Genomic DNA, 18,869 nt, shown 5'->3' with positions numbered 1-18,869 from the left:
AGAACACAGGAGAGATTGCTCTATCTTTTTGCCTGCTTATGGTACATGATGACCCCCATCTCTTGTGAAAGGGACACTCGGATTTTGCTGGCTGGTGAACAACTAATTCTGAGAGCAAGGCAGGGTGTCATAAAAACAGAGATATGGGGAGATGAATCACAGTTTGGTCCTGTTCCAAAGCAAGCTACTGCACATTCACCAATTGTATAGCTATGTGCATGGGTGCTGCTAGGTCTGGAAAAGACCCGGGGCTAAACTGATGTCGGTACTGTTGGGACTGGGGGCTAGCTAGTCTTTTGGCTGTAGCTCCTGAGATTCTATCCGGGGCTACAACCAAAAGTTCAGGGGCTATAGCCCCCTCACCCCCCCCTAGCAACGCCCCTGGCTATGTGCCTGGGAGAAGAATTAAAGAGAAGGCATAGAAAGAGGAAATTGACATGTGGTTTCATTACCAAGGGAGAAGGAGACCCTGTATGATGTAGTCTTTGGATCAAGTGGTGCAGGGCATACAACAAGGTGTCGTAAAATGGAACAAAATGGATAATGCAATGTTTCTGAAATATCATTAAAAAATACTTGAATTTCATCATCATTTGCAGACTAACCAAAAATCTGACTTTGGAAGATCTATGGTTGAATGTGGTTTATCCACACTTTTATATCCTTGTGAAGCAACTTGATTATTCTAGCTGATTTGCTTAGACACTGTTTCTTGACAAAATGTATTAAAAAAAGGCCCCTGTCGAAACTCTGGTATTAGGTGTTTATCCATGGGTGCTGAAGGCATTGCTCGGCAGTGGCTCGTTTCTCCGATGCGTACTGCAGCATGGGTAGGAGAAAGCTGGAGAAGAGTTCAGCCTCAGTCTTCTGCCACTTGTGTCGGCCCACCAGGGTCTCATGCAGGCTGCATGGGTAGAGGTAAGGGATTCGCAGAAGGTCACCTGATGAAAAAGATGTTAACATTATTAAAACACCCCCGACTGGATAAAATAGGGAACTTTCCCCACTTGCCATTTTCCGTGATCATTGCCAACATTGTTGTCACCCTCTGCCATTTTCTACCATATTTGGGAGTGCTTAGAAGGCTGGTAGGAAACAGGTTTAAGGACTATATAAATTCTCACTAGGCACATTTACGTTTACCGAGACATAAAGTTTCTCCTTCCTGGTTCCTATCGTTTTCCTACTGTGCTCTATCTTCTACCATGCACCCTTCTCTCCTATCTCCCGCTAGGATGTTTCCTTGTAAATAATTGTCTCCCTCCTTTATCTTGCCTTCTTGTCTGGTAATCACACAATTGCTTACTCATATTGTCCCTTGCCCTCAAATTCCTCCGAATACCTTGAGTACCAGTACGTGTTTGACTGGGCAACACTTACTTGAGCCTTCCTAATGCCTAAATCCAATGTTGTCTGTCAAGCCTAACCTCTCCTGAGAAGTTCTATGATCATAAGACGATACCGTCTGGGAATGAGATATTCTAGAATAGCTGGACAGTTATATGTTTAAAATATTGATAATTGATTTTTTTATTTGCATAAAGCTATAATTGCTGCTTCATCACTCTGTTACTAAAAGACGTTATGATTAACCAACTCTACATTAATAGTTTTGTGGGCCTCGTAAAGATGTAAAGAGGAGCCCTCACCTCCAGCTTTTAAACATGTGATCCTCAGTGTTACACCGAAGACACTAACACATTAACCCATTGATCTATCTTACGTTATATCTGCCACCCACTATTATTAACTTACTTTCTTGCCTTATACCCATCCCTGGTAAGCAGGAGGTGGTCTCTTGCTGGAATCTTAGCATAGCCCTTCTCCCATGCATTTGGAGTCACAGTCTATAGATTTGTTCCGAAGGAGACAGCTATGATATCAATGGAAGGTGCCATCCCAAGTGCTACTTCAGGTACAGTGTTGTGTTTGGATATTTACAGCATATTTTTTAAAAAGCGGTGTATTGTTTTCTATTTTCAGAGTCAGGTATTCACTAGAAAGCACCTTTTTAAAAAAAATGATTTGTACACTACGGCCATCCATTGTTTACTTTCATGCCATAAACGTTCCCTTGTGGTGGCCTGATCGGGCTGCGTTGAACATTACTGTGCATACGGTCCATGAGAAAAGGCCACACTTTCTACTTTCCTTACCATTCTTCATCCTCACTTTCTTGGTATCCTTGAAACCTGGGCATCCTATACCTTACACGGAGCGCCGGCTCTGTTCCAACATGGCCACCGCCATCCTGCAGCTTGCACTTCTCCTGAGAGGATCCCCCTCAGACCCTCCTACGCTATCGGCAGATTGGCTGCTCCTGCCTGTCTAGCATTATTCAAAGGCAGATGTTGCAAGTCGGCAGGCGAAGCAGGCCCCCTCTAAAGGCCCACCTTTAAGGCCCGTGTCTACTGTCTGGCCCTGCCTGGACATGGCTGGACAATATCCTGCAATCACATTGCCTCTGCCCACTACTCTCTTCAAAATCCCTCTTTACTTTGCCGATTTACCCCATGACATCTGACACCCAGCCCTCTACCCTACCACCCACCGGACCCCCAAGCAGCCGCTCACCAGCTCCTGCGACCCATGGGATCCTCTACAAGGTAAGCAGCCTCTTACCGAGGCCAGCACGCGTTTCCAATCTTGCTTGCATCTCTGACGGCGGCCGACTCATAGCCCCACCTCCTCCTTCTTCCTACCCCCTCTCGTCCCGATGTGCCACCACAAAGCTGCCGACTCCAATATCCCACCACACTTCGCACTCACTGCTGCGGCACAAACTCCTCACTACCCTATCCCACCCTTTTTCTACCCCTGCTTTCTCTACCCATACCCAGGAATGAAGGCAGAGATTGTTGGTGGTGCACCAATCCTGAATTGCGAAAGGCAGTCAGGAATGACCGAGAGAGGAGAGGAGGCTGAGGGGAACCTGAAGGAAAGCTTAGTGTCATCCGCGTAACATGAAAGTTGGAGGAGAAGGTAGAGATCAGGTGTGCAAAAGGGGCCAAGCAGAGATTGAAAAACCAGGGTGAGAGGATGGAGCCCTGGGGAACGCCACAGGTAGAGAGAGAGGTGGCAGAGTAAAAGGGACCAATTTGGATCTGGGAGGGGTGGTCCAAGAGGAAGGAGGTCAGCCACTCCAGGGCCTGATCCGTGATGCCCTTGTTCTCACAGAGTCGATTGATCAGGATGGTGTGGTTGACCATATTGAAAGCAGAGGAAAGATCAAGGAGGATGAGGATAGAAGGAATGCTGGAATCAAAGTTAGGGAGCAGATATTCACGGGTGTTCAGGAGAGCAGTTTCCGTGCCTCTGGCAGCTCTAAAGCCAGACTGATGGTGATGGAGACAACCAACAGATTCAGTGTGGAGAGTAAGCTGAGACATGGCCAGCTCTTCCAAGAGTTTGCCCAGGAAAGGGGTGATGGAGATTGTGTGATAGTTTGCTGGGCAGGTAGGATAGGCAGACAGCTTCTTGAGGAAGGGGTGCACATTGGAGTGCTTAAGGGGAGAGGGGAAATTTCCAGTGGTGAAAGAGTGATTACAGAAATCGGCCAAGCCTGGAGAGAGGGTGTCAATATGGTCCTTGATGGTTCTGGAGGTGCAGGGTAGTGCCTGTTTGTATGACACCATCATAGATCGGACTTGTCTAGAAACCTCGTCAGCTGTTGTCAGAGAGAACGAGGAGAAAGGAGGAGGAGAGGGAGAGATGGCCAAAGGGGTATCATTCATACTAAACTGACACTCAACCTCCAAACGATATCAATCTCCTCCTATATACAGACAACCCAACAGGCAAAGTGGTCCTGAATACAACCTGCCATGCCTTCTCACTTCCTTCATCAAACCCACCACCAAAGTCATACTCATGGATAACTTTAACTTGGTCTGCAATGACCCCTCGGACTCGAAAGCCACAGCCCTCTCAAAGGCACTAACTGATATGAACCTCATCTAGCAGGTCTCAGCGCCCTACACACTCCAAAGGTTGCACCCTCAACTTGATCTTCTCTGTTAATAGCATCACCAATAATGTCTCCATCAGCTCACTCCCGTGGACTGACCACACCCTAGTTGAAATCTGACTAACCCACCCCCCTGACTCCCCGCTCAAGTCACTCAGCCAATCAAAATACTAGCACGCCATACTAGGAAGCTCACAGAGGAACTTCTTACTCCCACACTCCTGCTGTCTGTAACCTCCCACCACTTCAGTGATAATACTATTATTATGTATTTATTTGTTATGATTCTAAAAGAACCTTTACAAGTTTAACATAAAAATTACACAATAATCATAATTTTAAGCGGTATAAAAAATAAAATAATTACAACAATCTGTCAATCAGACATTCTTTCAGTACTGGCAGTGGTCGCCTTATGTTACGTAAAATGTCATCAATATTAAAATTGCCGTCATCATTTCATCATTGTTAAAACCGTGATATAAAATAGTGTCAAATAAAATCGACCAGCCATTTACCAGTGCAATTCGTAGGACTGGGAGTAGCAATTGGGTCAAATGTAGGGTAATAGCAACCATCGATCTTAGGTGACCTCCTCGCAATAGCATTTAAAGGACACTTGAAAATAAAAACAGACGAACTGCTCAACATCCTCAACTGCGAAACCATGGTAATACACTTAACAGCAAGCCAAAAAACCAACGTCACATTCATCCCGCTGTACAGACCACCGGCATATGATGCAACCTTCGTCGACAACTTAATAGAAGCCATCACCAACATAGCCATCAACCACACCTAATCATCCTGGGGGGCTTCAACATCTGGTTTGAAGACGGTCACGCCAACTCCCAAAACTCACTGATTGAACAACTCACTACCATGAAACTACGACAACTAGTCAAAGGGGCAACACACTCGGCAGGACACACCCTCAACGCAATTTTCGTCAAGGAAAAACTCGTCACCACGGCACCGCCGATAAATATACTGTGGAGCGACCATCTCATCATCCAATTCGTGATCACTCTGCCTACTCAAGTCTGCATCCAACCTCCTAAACTCACAACCACCACAAAAAGAAACTGGAAACATTCAAAGAAAGCAACCTATTCGAACAACTGGAGTCAACCAAACCCTCAATTACTGAACTAGAGCTAGCTGACATAGACGGGAAAGCAGAGCTAGTACACAATTGGATTGCAGACACAATTGACAAGATCGCCCCAGAAAAACCATTCACCCCATCAAAGAAAAGAGCAATGGCAAAATGGTTCACCTCAAATTAAGCACCATGAAAAAGGAAAACAAAAAGATGGAACTGGAATGGAGGAAAGAATACAACCCAGAAAAAAAACACTGTTCCAGAGACAAATCCTCACATACAAGAAGGAAATTCAAAAGGCGAAGAGAAGGCATTACGATGACAGAATCACCAACGCCACCAACACACAAAAATAAATGTTTAACATCATTAAAGAGATGAGAAACCCACCAGGCTGTGACAACACCCCAACCCCCTCAGAGAAACTATGCAACGACCTGGCAGACCACTTCAAGAAAAAAATCAATGACATCCGTCAAACCATAGAAAATATACTAACCAACTGCAACATACTACCAAGCAAACCTGTCACAGAACCTCAGCACAAACTCAAAAACGTCCCTGAAATATCAGCAGAGGCATTCGCAATGCTGGTAAAACACAGCAAGAAAGCGGGCTCACCCATGGATCCCTGTCCCCCGGACATCTACAAATCGATCCTCGCACAAGGATCTCCAGCAGGATATTACAGAACCTTCTACACCTATCACTAGCAACAGGAACTGTACCGAAGACCTTCAAATCAGCATATATCAAACCACTTCTGAAAAACACAAGTGGCGACGTAAAAGACCTCTCCAACTACAGGCCGATTTCAAACATTCCCTACCCAGCAAAACTCCTGGAAACCTACGTATATAAACTAACCCAAGAACACGTAGAAAAACACCACCTGCTAGACCAAGCTCAAGTCGGTTTCAGACCCACAAGAGGAACGGAAACAGCACTACTATACATCTGGGACGACCTAAAAACGAACCCAGACTCAAACACAACCTCAGCCCTTATTCTACTCGACCTCTCCGCAGCCTTCGACACAGTTAATCATGACACCCTAACCAAAAGACTCGAAGACATAGGCATAACAGACACAGTACTACTCTGGACTAAATCATTCCTAGCAGACAGAAAAGAAACCATATGGATTAAACCCTTCAAACCCACTCCAAGAGTTAACGACTGTGGAGTGCCACAAGGATCCTCACTATCACCACTGTACTTCAAAATATACCAGACTCCGTTTATCAGAATCTTCAAAAAGTACAACATCACATGCTACGACTACGCAGATGATACTCAAATCATCTACAAAATCAAAGACACCCAAGCCGATCATTCAACCCTAATCGAGTGTCTAAAAGAAGTCTTCAACTGGATGACTACCAACAACCTGAAAATCAACCAGGAAAGACAGAAATCATGATCATATCCAAAGAGCAAGAGAATGAAACCGCCATCCCGTGGCCAACGGAAATAGTAACCGCACCATCACCATCTAAGGTAGTAAAAAATCTGGGAGTCCTGATGGACAACACCCTAACCTTAGAACCACAAACAAATGCAACAGTCATGCAATGCTTTTTCCTCCTCCACACGGCAAGAAGAATCCTACCTTTCCTCTCCTTCATGCACAAAACACTCACTATCGTCGCCCTCATCATGTCAAAAATCGACTATGCAAACAGTCTCTATCTTGAAAACTACAACGGATCCAAAATACAGCAGCTAGGCTACTCCTCAAACTATCAAGAAGAGAACACATCACTCCAGCCCTAAAGACACTACACTGGCTCCCAGTAAACATTGCATCACCTTCAAAACAATGTGCATAACGCACAGGGCAATCAGTGGACAACGAGCAGAATTTCTACAAAAGAAAATAACAATCTACAAGCCAACAAGACTCCTCCGGTCCAGCAACGAAATCCGCTTGGAACCAAAACCATACCTCAAGAAAAAACTTGGAGGCAGCTCCTTTTACCACTTAGCTGCAAAAACCTAGAACAACATCCCAAAAGAAATAAGAAACACCAAAGATCACCTAAAATTTAGGAAATCACTAAACATCTGGCTCTTCAACACCACAGACTCAAACTGAAAACCGAAACGGAAAAGAAAAAGGGATGACTAAACTGGAGTGGATACTGACAACTCCCAGAATCCACTAGGAAGCACCCATGCCACCTAGATGAGTGACACCGGGTAGAGTGGAACACAGGCGACACCCAGGGAGAGGGAGTCAACAACCCCACTCTAATCCCACCCTACACCCGCACTCGCCCCTTAGTTGCCACCAGGTACCACAGTGTTGTAGAATTGGCGGGATATTAGCAATCACCACATTATCTGAGCTGTAGACATCGGCAGGTGCACTGGCCGTATGAGTGGGAAGGGAAGACAGGTAAGGCTGTGAGGGAGGCTGGGGGAGGAGGGGACCAGATGTGAAAGGGACCTTGAAGGCCAGATGGACCCAGATCAGGAAAGAGGCGCAGGGATGCTCCCAAACTCCATCTAGGGAGATTACAGAAGCCCAGCGCCTCAATTCAGGATAGATATGCAAACTGCTAACCAATTGCACTAACAATTTCCCCACCTCTGCATACACCTCTCAAACTCCAAACCAAACACAACCACAAACCTACAGCACAACAAACCGCACAAACCTCACTACATTGCAACAACAAAACAAAACACACATAGGGCCTCATTACCACCCAGGCGGTAAGGGATTACTGGTACCGGTAAGGGCACTGGTGCCGGTAATCCCTTACCACCCTATTCCGAAGGTCCCTGGTTTTACCAGGCGTTAAGGACAGGACCTGCAAAGGGACTTTGGAGGTAATAACGGTACCGCAATTTGCGGTACCGTTATTACCGCCTTCCCCATTCCCATTGAGCCCTATGGGGGCAAAAATGGGAATGGGGAAGGGCCATGGTGAATGGGGAATTACCACCCCCGCCAACCTTGGAATGGGGCGGTAATTGCTCCATTCACCATGTCGGAATCTGTAATGTTCCGGCGGCAACCATGGCGCTAATAGCGCCATGGTTACCGCCTCGGTCGTAATGAGGCCCATAGACTCGCACAACAGTACACAACGACTCCCGGCTGCAAACACTCCAGGCCCAGCCAACGGACCCACTGGGCTGAGGCCGCCAACAGCACATCACTGCTCTCTTGCACTTTTCCAGCTTCCTCCCACTAACCCCCCCTCCCGTCCTTTTTCAGAGCAGCCAGAGCACCAGGGGACCACTCCGGTGGTGATAGTGAGCGGTACAAATGACCTTTAACATTAACATTAACCTGCTATCATCTAGATTTATTCTTTGTGATTTAGCAAAGAGTTTGACAAATTGACGCCATGCTCAGTACAGAGCTATATGACCTGTCCGGAGTCACTGTTCAGGCAGTTATCCCAAAATGCATCGCTCTTCATAGATTCATAGTGGTGCACATATTTTCCCAGTACAGTCATGTGTGCGACCCCAATGCTTTGCATTCCGTGAATATATACCTGGGAGTCTCTATTTTCCCTGGTACTGTACAGGCACGACATATCCTTTGGGCTAAGGGAATATTGGAATCTGTCCCCATGAAAACAAACAACAGGAGCTGGTTAGTACGCAGTCTGAGTCTTAAATTCCACACTGCCGGCTAGTGCTCTATTTCAAATAGCTTTGTATCTTTAGGAATGTATGCCTGACCTTTGAGACGTGTTGGTAGGTCTTTAACAATGATAGTCAGGTATAATTATTGGTCCAATCCCAAAGTCTCACTTTTCTAATGAATAGGGCTTTCAGGATACCAAACTGTGTGCCAATTTATGTTACAATATCATTTTTCAATTAACAATTTAAAATACCCACCGCTATTTTCTACGGTTGGCCCCAAGTCACCCCCCCCTACTGCCAACAATTGGCATTTAGGTTTTGAATTAGCTTTAAGGTGCAGAACACTCTGGCGTTCCCATAACAGGCCCTTTAGGGATACCAGCCCCAGTTCAAGTCTAAAGTATTCAACAGGAGTGGAAGGAGGGAATTTCAATACTTTTCTGCAGAAATAGCCCTCTAATTTATCTAGCCATCCTACATCTCTCATGGCCAAGGATTCTAACCCATACAAAATCATCAGGCAATCGCTTTGTTTGTATAATGCATGTATTCCCTCGATTGTGTAGCCTGCTGTCTCATTTGCAAATGTAACTATGAATGTGTGTCAGATGTCCTTCTTAGTTGTTGGTGCATCCTTAAAGCCATTTGCGTGGTTTCTAGGGCTCCGTGGACATTTGCCCACCTTTACTGAACCACTGCGGAGTCCCGATCTTTGTGGTGCTTTGGGCTTAGTCATTTCCAAAAAAGCTTTAATGGCACCAGATATCCAACAATGCTGTACACCTCAAACTGTAGAACCTTGCACCCAGCACCGTGTTCAAGTTATCCAGCACAAACCACTAATGGCACAGACACAAGGAGCACTGGGGCAGTGTGCCACTAGAGGGCACTGGGCTAGTTTGAGTCTACTACACCAGTAACGTAAGACGAATCAGGGTAAAGGCACTAAGTCAGTCCGGTTCTCCCGGAGCTACACGCCTCACTCGTGGCGCCGGCCTTACCGGATGTACACTGGCCGTAGCACCACATCTTCAGGATTCAAAGTAACGGTGTGTATTGTAGCGCTTCCTTTCGCCTTTTGCCTTGACTGACCCCAGCTGGCTCGCTCTCACACTAGCTCGCCGTCAACTCTCCGCCATGAACTCACCCAGTGTCAGGTGACACCCACAGACTAGAGGAAGGGCACACACGGCGTCAAGCCACACTGCTCCCTCACTATCACACTGTTCCCACAGTCAATGTGTGTGGGTATGCTTATGCAATAACACCTAGGGTATAACTAGTTGACCTCTTGGTCTAAACTACATTCCTGCCGTTAAAATGCAACTTGATAACACTGTATAACGGTCTCTGGAGTAAATTAGAGGAAAAGTAGTGTATAGATATCACCAACTTCTTACTTCTGTACATAAACACACACAAACAGACTGTCCATGCTGGAAGAACACCCTGTCCCTATCCCAAACAAGCTCGCCCTAGGCGTCGGGTGTAGCACCGCCTATCTAAAAGGGATAGAATGAAGAGACTTTCCCTCACCAAAAGACTTTTAAAAAACCAGATGCAGGTCACAAATACCAAATTTGTACACATTCTACAGTAGATAATGTCTAAATCTTGAGTTTCTTGAGACTTAATATTAACTGGAATGTATACTACTTTAATCACCAGTGAAATATAAGCTTCTTGTTAATTCATCTGGCTTGTTCTGGTGCTAAAAACGATCCAGCTCCTTCATCCGGGAGCCTAAAAACCAAAGGCTAGACCTAATATTGCTATCTAGTCAAGCATAACTTCTGACGTCTGTAACAATTTCTTCAGTTGACAGGTCGTCAATGGCATGAGTCCAACTCATGCCCTATAAGGTTGACCGGTTTCATTGATGGTTGTACCTTAGGTCAACTGAAATTATTATTATTTTGTATATATTTCTCTAGAGTTACTGTGATTGACACAACGAACAACAACAGCCCCTGATGAAGAGAACATTTTTTCTCGAAACGCGTTGGGCATTTGCTCTTTAAAAATAAATCCTGATTGGACAACCAACTCTCTTTTGAACTGATTAATAGACTTTGACGTTAAACGGATACTGTGAACTACTTTGTTGCTCAATTGTATCTTATTTTGAATTACTATGTTGTTACATTTAATTTTCAATTGATTTACTCTATGTACTCCCATTCCCCTCTTGGGAATATACCTTCATTCAGCTTGTTTAAGCGATTAATAGAGTGCAGGGGACGGGAGTTCCCTATTAGGGTTCTTTTTTGGTCCTTAGGTCATCTTCGTCAGGACAAATTATTGAAAATGCTGGGGATCTTGCTCCCTTCTTAGGCCACCGCTTATGACCACTGCAGTGTCACCTTGCCCACAAACCGGTTTCAAGAGATTTGTTCCACTTCATTCGCTGTTTGCATTGTGGACAGGACCATACAAAGTGTTCCTATCGCGGAAGATGGAGCTGTCTATTTGGGACAGATGATGTAGATAATATGTGTCCCGGCTCCACAGTCCATCAAGGTTAAATCGGGAACGTTTTCAATAGTGTCTCTGCGATACTGGAGTTGCGCTGCTGAGCCTTTCATAGCAATAGTGGCCTCCGCTTCCTAGAACTGGATCGCATAGAGACGGTGATCCAGTTCCAGGAAGCGGAGTCCAGCGCTGCTGCTACGAAAGGGTCGCAGCGCACCACCAGTATCGCAGAGACGCTACATCACATCATGATAATAGCCCCCAGGGACTCATAGCCCTCTATAACTATGCCCTCCAGAACAGCTTAGACCAACACGCACCACTCAAAACCAGAATTGTCAAACCACGCAGACAAGGCTACAGTTGGTTCTCAGGCAAACTCATTTCCCTTTGCAGACAAAAAAGGGCAGCCGAACGCACCTGGTGCAAACGCCTGTCACTCTCCAACCTCAAAGCCTTCAATGCCACAGCCATTACATATTACAATACACTACATAAGACCAAATCCAACTCCTACAACACCAGGATCGCTGAAGCCAATTCCAAACCCAAAGAAATATTCACCACTCGCAAAGAACTAGAAAACAGCATCCCTACCCCCACCTTCTTCTGCAAAGACAAAACCTGGTGCACAGTTATCCAAAATGCCCTCGCAGATGAAATCGACAACCTAAGAGTCAAAATCTCCACCAAAAAGTGCCAATTCACCCTCAAAACCGCCCACACTCCCCGCACACCACCCATTCAGCAACCTCCCAAAACACCCCCTTCTACTTCTCCCCAGTCCCTGCAACCGAAGTGAACAAATCCATCAAATCACTCAAACCGTGTAACTGTAGCAGAGTCATAGGCCCACATTGTTAAAGTCTGTGGCACTACCCTGGCCCCCACCATCGCTGACTTTATCAACGCTTCATTCTCTGCTAACTAAGGTCCTCACCTGCCTTAAAGCAGTCTGGGTCACACCGCTCCTTATGAACCAAAGCCTGGACCCTACCACCCTCACCAACTACCGCCCCATCACCACCGTTCCCTTCCTTCTGAGAATTCAAGACCGAGTAGCCTATTCACAGGTATAAGCAATCCTCAAACAGCATCTTTTACTAGAGTCCCGCCAATCACAATTCCGACCTAAGCATAGCACAGAAACAGCCCTCCCTCCTCGACCGAAAAACTCAACTTGAAAGCATCAAAGACTCAGGTCAACTAGCCATCTTACTCCTTGACCTGTCAGCAGCGTTTGACCTAGTTGACCACGACATCCTATGCCAACAACTGTTCACCGAGTTCCATTTCTCCAATGATGATGCTCAGTGGATAAAATCATTTCTAAGAAACCGCATGTCGGGAGCGCTTTTCGGAGACGTTGCTGCTGACCCCAGCCCGTTCCCACTTGGAGTATCCAACGCTCCTGTCTCTCACCCACTCTGTCTAACCTTAACACAAAATCCTTGTTTGACCACCTCAACCACCTTGGTATACCTTACACCAACTTCGCTGATGACACCCAAATCCTTATGCCCATCACAGGCAATCGCATAGCTAATTTTGGTAACATCAGTTACTTCCTCTGCATTATCCAAGTCTGGATGTCTCCCACAACCTCTGCCTCAATGACAACAAAACTGAGCTGTTCATTGTGGGGTCTCCCTCCCACCTCAAAAACCTAGATGCGGACTACTCCTCCTTCACAATTGACGGCACCACTATCAATGTCTCGAAGCACGTTAAGACACTAGGTGTTCACCTCGATGCAGGACTCACCATGTCCAAACACGTCAACGCCCTGGCATGAACCACGGCCTACACAGTCAAACTCATCACATTAAGCAGACAATTGCTCTCCTCAGACAATTGCCTAATGCATGCGAGAGCAAACTGGCCTACTGCAACGCCCTAATACTGGGCACCTCCAACAAGAACCTTGACAAGCTCGAGCACCTACAAAAAAGAATCTTGAGAGAAACCCTGGGGCTAAACGCTCTGACCACATCTCCACTATGAGACGCAGCGTCCACCGGCTCCCTATAAAAGCTTGCATTGAGTTCTAAATCCTAACCACTGCACACTGTTGTGTCCACAAAGAGGCACCTTGCTAACTCATCCCATGCATCTACACCAAACCTGTGGTGTGTGCACTACGATCCTCCTCTGCTGTCACTTTGCATATTCCAAGATTCAATGCAAATGAGCAGGCAGAGCCAGCTTCTCTGTTACCACACCCACAATGTGGAACTCCCTCCTCCTTCGCATGCGCAAATGAACCTTATTTAACTATATTCAGAATGCTTGTCAACATCTTGGTCTTTGACAAATATGACTAACTCACCTGCCGGCCAGAGCATGAGCCATGACTATAACATTTGACAGCTGTGCACTCTCCCATGTCACCATCCTTGAGGCACTAAATACTCTATATTTCCTGACTATTTCCCTCCCTTGAACAAACGCTGTGATACCTAACGGTCTGAGCGTTACATGAATGCAATAAATAAATAAATAACCTCTTACTAACGGTGTCCATCTCTCCTACTCTGGAGCTGATATGAGGTGGTCATGAGTCTATACAATTACATTCAATAAATACAATGTTCTCCTAGATGCTGTAATGTGTCTTGTAATGTAGGTTCTATATTTCATATGTCACCAGGACTGGCCCCATATGTCCAGGGCCCTCCATGTATCTAAATGGTCTGCACTATTGGGTGCAATGAAAAACTCCAAGTGCGTACACATATGTCACCACAGGATCTCAGACACAATGAAAGTTCAACTTGCACGCCACCACACTATCCACTCCAAACACTAAATAAACATTTATTACATAATGTATTATTTGGCAAGTTTATAGAGTGAATGAAAGGGACAGATCTTACCTTGCCTATTAAAAAACGCCTGTGAATTTGTTCCAGATAAGGCAATTCTGGGCGGGATTTGTCCGAGGAGTTCCACTATACAGGCAATGTGATCTGCAAGGATAAGGGATGGTAAATGACAGCGTGAGAAACAGAATGAAGGAGGGAATTGAGAGAAAGAAGGGAAGGAGAAACTAAGTGGCATTATATTCAGGACTAAGGAAGGAATTGGGAGAAGGAAGATTAGGGGAAAAGATATGACAAATAGAACAAGGGACGGAATTGGGAAAAAAACGGTGGGATAAAGGGATTAGGAGAAGTAACAAAGGGGAGGAGAAGGCAACTGATATCTTTAAATACAAGACTAAGAAAGGTTTAGGAGAAGTAACAAAGGAGAGGAGAAAGCAAGTGATATCCTTACATACAAGATTAAGGAAGGGTGTAGGAGAAGAAATAAAGGAGAGGAGAAAGCAAGTGATATCTTTACATACAAGACTAAGGAAGGGTTTAGGAGAAGTAACAAAGGTGGAGAAAGCAAGTGATATCTTTACATACAAGACTAAGGAAGGGATTAGGAGAAGTAACAAAGAGGAGAAAGCAAGTGATATCTTTACATATATGATCAAGGTGATATTGTTAAGGGATTAGGAGAAGTAACAAAATGACAGCAGGGGAAACAGAACTAAGGAAGGAATTGGGAGAATGAAGGCTAGGGGAAAGAATATGACAACATGGGAAACAGAACAAAGGAATGAATGGGAGAAAGGAGAGGAGAAAGCAAGTGATAAATAAGGAAGCAATTTGTAGAAAGAACGAATGAATGAAGAAAGTGAGTGACAGCATGGGAAACAGAAGTAAGGAATAACGCGAGAAAGGAAGGTATTGAGAGAAAGGATGTGTTGAAAACTATGGAGAGGTTTCATAGTGTGTGATGAGAAAATATTCACATATGAAGAGATTCATACCATCATTTCTGGAGAAATATTTGCCGGCCTGAGGTTCGAACAGGTAGGACGCAGTGGCCATTTCAAACGCCTAGAGAAATAATATCTTATTACACTTTGAGCAAAGGATTCCCTCAGATTCATTCCATGTTCCCAAAATAAACCCATGCTCCTTCCCCACGAGGAACCGCACTAGACGCTGAACAAGTATACTACCAACAACAGTTACTTCTTATTAGCCCTAGGCGACCAACACACAATTACCACTTATGTATATTTCAGAGGATCCTGTAATCACATCCATGATTCTCTCTGAAAGCTGGCCTGTGTTAGAGAAAACCCTCTTCTTTCTGGAATCTCTGCACTCTGTGCGTACCTGTCTCAGGAATGTGTTGGGCTAGATAGAGAACACACTCTGTTTTCTGGAATCTGTGAATTCTGTGCATGCCTAGCACAGGAACATGTTGTGCTAGCTAGAGAACACTGTCTGGGTTCTTCAATGTGTGGATTATGTTTGGGGTAATGTTATTTGCCCAAAAGCAAATAGGAAGGTTTTTAGTCTAAAATTAATTGCACAGGTGAATAGTGAATCACCAGCACATGAAGCTTTATTTTAAAATAATCAATTTGCTAAAAAAAAACAGTTCTTAAAAAGTAATTGTTTTGTTAAAAGAAATAATTAATTTGAAAAAAAAATTACCAGATACATTTTTTTAAAGATAGCATTTGATGTTTTTTAAAGTGGACCAAATCCACTTAGATTAAAATCGATTTGTTTTATTGAAGAAAGATTTTTTGTTAGGTTTTCGCCCACATATGCCTGGCTCTTATGTGATCTCTGTATGTCCATCAGGAATGGAGTGTATTTGCTAGATGCTCTCTGATTTCCACGGTCTCAGAAAAGTTTGTGTCGCTGTGCTGGGAGACAGTCTCTGGTTATTAGAATTTGAGAATTACACTCTGGACTGTTTAGGAAATTGAATATTTGTGCTTCAAACAACACTCTAGGTTACGGAGCGTGTGGATTGCATGTCTGACGAATGGCATCTCTCTCCTGGAAAAGACCTCAGGTTTTTGGAATCTGTTCTCTCAGTGACTACCTCAACAATGAGGTCTTTGATCCAAAGAACATTCGGACTGCTGGAATATGTGAACTACTGGAATGTCTGTTCTAGAGCGTTTCCTGAGCACTGTAACACGTGAATTGCGAACTTAATCTTCTGAGTGAAACAATGCGGGTGTGTAATTGTTCAGACTTGTCAATTGCGCTGTGCCTCTGCTTTAGTCACAATGTCTATTGGGGCAATGCCATTAATCCTCATGAGTCTGTGGCTTAGAGAACACAGATGATCTTTGTGTCCTTTTCACAAGTTGTCATAGCGTGGTTTCTACCACTGTTGGTCCTCACCATGCACGCTGTGCTCCAGATATCGGCTGGGGTACTGTATCCCGATCCGAGGAGCACCTCCAGAGCCCGGTACTGCTGCGTCTGGATCTCCTCTGAGAAGGGCTTGTACTGAAAGGAAATAAACGATTGAAGTCACCAACACAATACCTTGCATCTACAAAAGTGTCAATAGTGGATTATCAACATGCCACAGTAGTGACCGTTGAGTTATCCGGCACAGAGATTGACAGTGGAAAGAAAAGTAGAAGGAATGAGATGCTGAGGTTTCATGGACAAAGGAATGAGACAGGTTGGAGTGATGTTAAACAAAAATAGAATTTGAGTGTCATGTAATGTGTGCAAGGCTGTCATAAAAGCACAGACCTTTTCAGTTAGCGGGATTAGGCCTCTAACCATTTTGTTTGGTGCTATGTAATGCAGGAAAACGAGAAAGTCAACAAAAAAAAATCTATATCGGCTACTGCATGGTAGAATATAAATAGGGTTTATTTTTTATTTGTTTACTTCCAGGTGTGTTTTTCCAGTAGTTTTCAAAATAATTCAGAATCTGTGTGTTCCTGTTTGCCCCTTTCAGAAATAACGGAAAACTGTTTTTTCCAGTGTAAACACACACACATATCCTTTTTATTGTTTTATTGCATGCATAAGTAGGTTAATATCTCTAAGAGCAAGATGCTATGAACACTTTCTGGAGAATAAAGATGAATGGGTTCATCCAGTAATATCTAAAATTTCTACTAATCAAGATTATTGTACTAAATTATGCAATACTTTTTCAGGGACTCTTTGCCATCCTTGCCCTTTCTTTTCTTCCCATGAAGACTTTGATTTGTGAAAACAACCTTTACGCATAGAGGAGACTTCTAATGTTTGCAGATACGGCAGAGTGTGATCAAAGGATTTGCCGGGGAGCTCTCACTTTGGTGGAGATAAAGATTATTTTGACTGTCAAAAGAAATAATCTCCAAGCAGATAATAACTGTGTATCAAGTGATTCACACTACAAAATGAGAAGGGAGCCTCATTAATGTACCCCCTGAGGCTTGATTGGAGGGGAGGAGCAATCCAAAACTGTTTGCCAGGTGCGGGAATATCAGGGGATCCTATAGCAGAATGTTGCACAGGCAATTTAGCAGGAAAGTGATTGTTGCTGACATGCTATATGTTAATACCTTCCTGTAAATAATATGGCGTTTTTTTCTATTCCTGGTAGTCAAATACTTGAGCAAGCTTAGCAACCTCAAAAAATATGGCTTTTTTCCTATTCCTGCTGTAACATATGCTGTAAAATATGTTGTTCTGACTGGGGATGAGCACGGCTCTCACGCTTCACTCTGTGTGAGAACCTTTGTCCCCACAGCGAAAATCAAAAGCTGACACCCATGAATATATGCACAGTAAGTGAACATATCTTAACGTGAACTATACAAATGTAGTTCTATTGACCTTCCCCTTAGACGTAAGTGTGCAAGACAAAAGAGCATTGAACTTTTTAAAAAAGTAATGAACACCAGAAAAATAACCTGAGAGAGGAAATTTTCCAATAAATATCCTGGCAAAGTATAAAAGGTGCTCACCTTTTAAAGCCAGTAATCTGTAGTAAAATATTCCCTGGAAAACTAAATCCGAACACGAGACAAGTGCTTGTTTTCTTGTGTGTAAGTGTCTGCATTGGGAGCATGACAACCTGGGTAAAATCCTGGTAGCCAAATACTTGAGCAAGCTTGCCAAACTCCAAAAAACCAAGGGGTGGCGTCCGCCCTCTGAAAAAAAAAAAAACGCTGTCCACCCACATGTATCCTCTACTTGGGCCCTGAAAAGCAGCCACAATCAGGAAAATATAACTGCACCACCAGCCGCCAGGATTGCATCCTCTCTTGCCACATCCTGGGCAAATATTCATGACTCACTTGCCCTCTCTTCATTTACCCTCCTCACCCCATGTCTGGCTTTCGACAATACTCTGCTTTATAAAGATAACTTGAAAAGTACACATACTATTGTAAGGTACATGCACAAATATATAAATCTTTACAGAACTATGTTAGGGGAAAAGTGTATAATTGTGGCGTTATTCGTTCCATCTTGACTTGCAGAATACAAATACCAGAATTCAATTTGGACAAAAGGCAAACAAATTGCCTTTGGGTTTTGAAAGGCTTACAACAAAATGTAATATGTGAAAGGGTGACCTGTTTGATAAATGCAGGGTTCATCTATGATGTGATGTACATATTTCATTCTACTAAAAATAAACACTTTTTGGTGTTAAATATGAACATCTGAAAATAATGTAGTTAGTTTAAAGCTGTTCTGTGAGATATTGGCCTGGAGGACGGCGTAGATTTAGGCAACTAACTTGTGCTTTCTGTGTGCTTTCGGAATGAAATGCCATTTGTATTTCTTCACAAGGAAAGGTAACAACTGTCTTGTCCAAAACAATGGTCCCTTAAACCATAATTTATAAATCACTCCTAATTTAAAAACTCTCTTTAAAGAAAGAAAG

The 18,869-nt window shown here is 44.1% G+C and overlaps 1 protein-coding gene across 1 annotated transcript in view; it reads right to left on the bottom strand.

Moving 5' to 3' along the window:
• Positions 1–628: 628 nt before the first annotated feature.
• Positions 629–18,869, bottom strand: part of LOC138566189 (SRSF protein kinase 3-like) — a 244,358-nt gene continuing 226,117 nt past the window's right edge. Inside the window, exons 9-12 of the mRNA XM_069643232.1 lie at positions 16,364–16,471; positions 14,977–15,046; positions 14,033–14,125; positions 629–941 (exon numbers count right to left, since the gene is read on the bottom strand). Of these exons, the coding sequence (XP_069499333.1) occupies positions 757–941; positions 14,033–14,125; positions 14,977–15,046; positions 16,364–16,471 (456 nt within the window). The 3' untranslated portion in view covers positions 629–756. The remainder of the gene's footprint in view (positions 942–14,032; positions 14,126–14,976; positions 15,047–16,363; positions 16,472–18,869) is intronic.

The sequence above is a fragment of the Ambystoma mexicanum genome, chromosome 2p (genome assembly GCF_040938575.1).
Source record: "Ambystoma mexicanum isolate Mex_15411 chromosome 2p, UKY_AmexF1_1, whole genome shotgun sequence".
NCBI lineage: Eukaryota > Metazoa > Chordata > Amphibia > Caudata > Ambystomatidae > Ambystoma > Ambystoma mexicanum.
The sequence above is the reverse complement of the archived record's forward strand: the minus strand, read 5'-3'. Positions and strand labels throughout refer to the sequence as shown.